Source organism: Bidens hawaiensis, unplaced genomic scaffold, assembly GCF_021521415.1.
Source record: "Bidens hawaiensis isolate Kalapana, Puna unplaced genomic scaffold, B.hawaiensis_p1.1 tig00012646_1, whole genome shotgun sequence".
NCBI classification, from domain to species: Eukaryota; Viridiplantae; Streptophyta; class Magnoliopsida; order Asterales; family Asteraceae; genus Bidens; species Bidens hawaiensis.
Window position 1 is genome coordinate 255,498 of NW_027492046.1, and position 1,063 is coordinate 256,560.

The 1,063-nt window shown below is 40.9% G+C and overlaps 1 protein-coding gene across 1 annotated transcript; it reads left to right on the top strand.

The window, feature by feature from the left end:
* The first annotated feature begins 329 nt into the window (after nucleotides 1-329).
* LOC143541771 (vacuolar protein sorting-associated protein 28 homolog 1-like) lies at nucleotides 330-1,063 on the top strand. Its single transcript, XM_077034504.1, has one exon. It carries the CDS (start codon nucleotides 330-332, stop codon nucleotides 957-959), a length of 630 nt encoding a protein of 209 aa, XP_076890619.1. The 3' UTR covers nucleotides 960-1,063.

A 1,063-nucleotide genomic window follows, 5' to 3' on the forward strand; every position in this document is an offset into this window, starting at 1 on the left:
TGTGTAGCTTCTTTATAATTCATTATTATTTAGCTGTTATTATTGAAACTGACTTCTAGTGTTTGCTCACAATATTCTTCATTTACCAAGACGAACACAAACCAAAATGACATTTTTTAGTCACCCAAACCTGTTCTGCTTGGTATACATGTGGGCATCATTAGGATTCATAAGAAAGCAAAGCCACTTCAGAAGAAGACATACTCGATTAATGCGTTCTGTAACGTTTGCATAGCATAAAGGCCTCATATATATAAATGGTTTGCTATTTTGCATTGTTCATGTAAGTTTAATCGTGTATGTACATGTTTTAGGTTGACTAATACACGATGGAAGTCAAACTATGGAGTGACAAACGTGAGAGGGAAATGTACGACAATTTTGCGGAGCTGTATGCCATCATCAAGGCTACAGAAAAGCTCGAAAAGGCGTACGTTAGAGATATTATTTCATCAGCTGATTATGAAACCGAGTGTCAGAAACTCATAGCACATTTTAAAACATTATCATCAACACTAAAAGATATTGTCCCCAGTATTGAAAGGTTTCATGATACTTACAAAATGGACTGCCCAGCGGCAATCAATCGCCTGTTAATCTCCGGTGTGCCTGCTACAGTGGAGCACAGGGCGGCAGCCGCCGCCTCTGGGGTGACCTCTGCTGCGATTGTGGCGGAATGCGTGCAAAATTTCATTACTGCAATGGATTCGTTGAAGCTGAACATGACTGCAGTTGATCAAGTTTTCCCTTTGCTTTCTGATTTGTCGGGCTCGTTGAACAAATTGTCGATTTTACCCCCGGATTTTGAAGGGAAGACTAAGATGAAGGAGTGGATCGGGCGGTTGGCAAAGATGGGGGCTGCAGATGAGTTGACCGAGCAGCAGGCTAGGCAGCTTCATTTTGACCTGGAATCGTCTTATAATTCGTTTATGGCTGCGCTACCGACAACTGGAGCGTGATTCTGACGTGTGCATGAGTTTGAGGTAATCTTTTAAGTGAAAAATATTTCACAGTTATTGGTTTGATTTGATTATGTGTTTGAAATACTGGCTATGGAGTATGT

Coding starts and splice junctions, on each gene's coding strand:
- LOC143541771 (XM_077034504.1), top strand. CDS start 330: ATGGAAGTCAAACTATGGAGTGACAAACGTGAGAGGGAAATGTACGAC.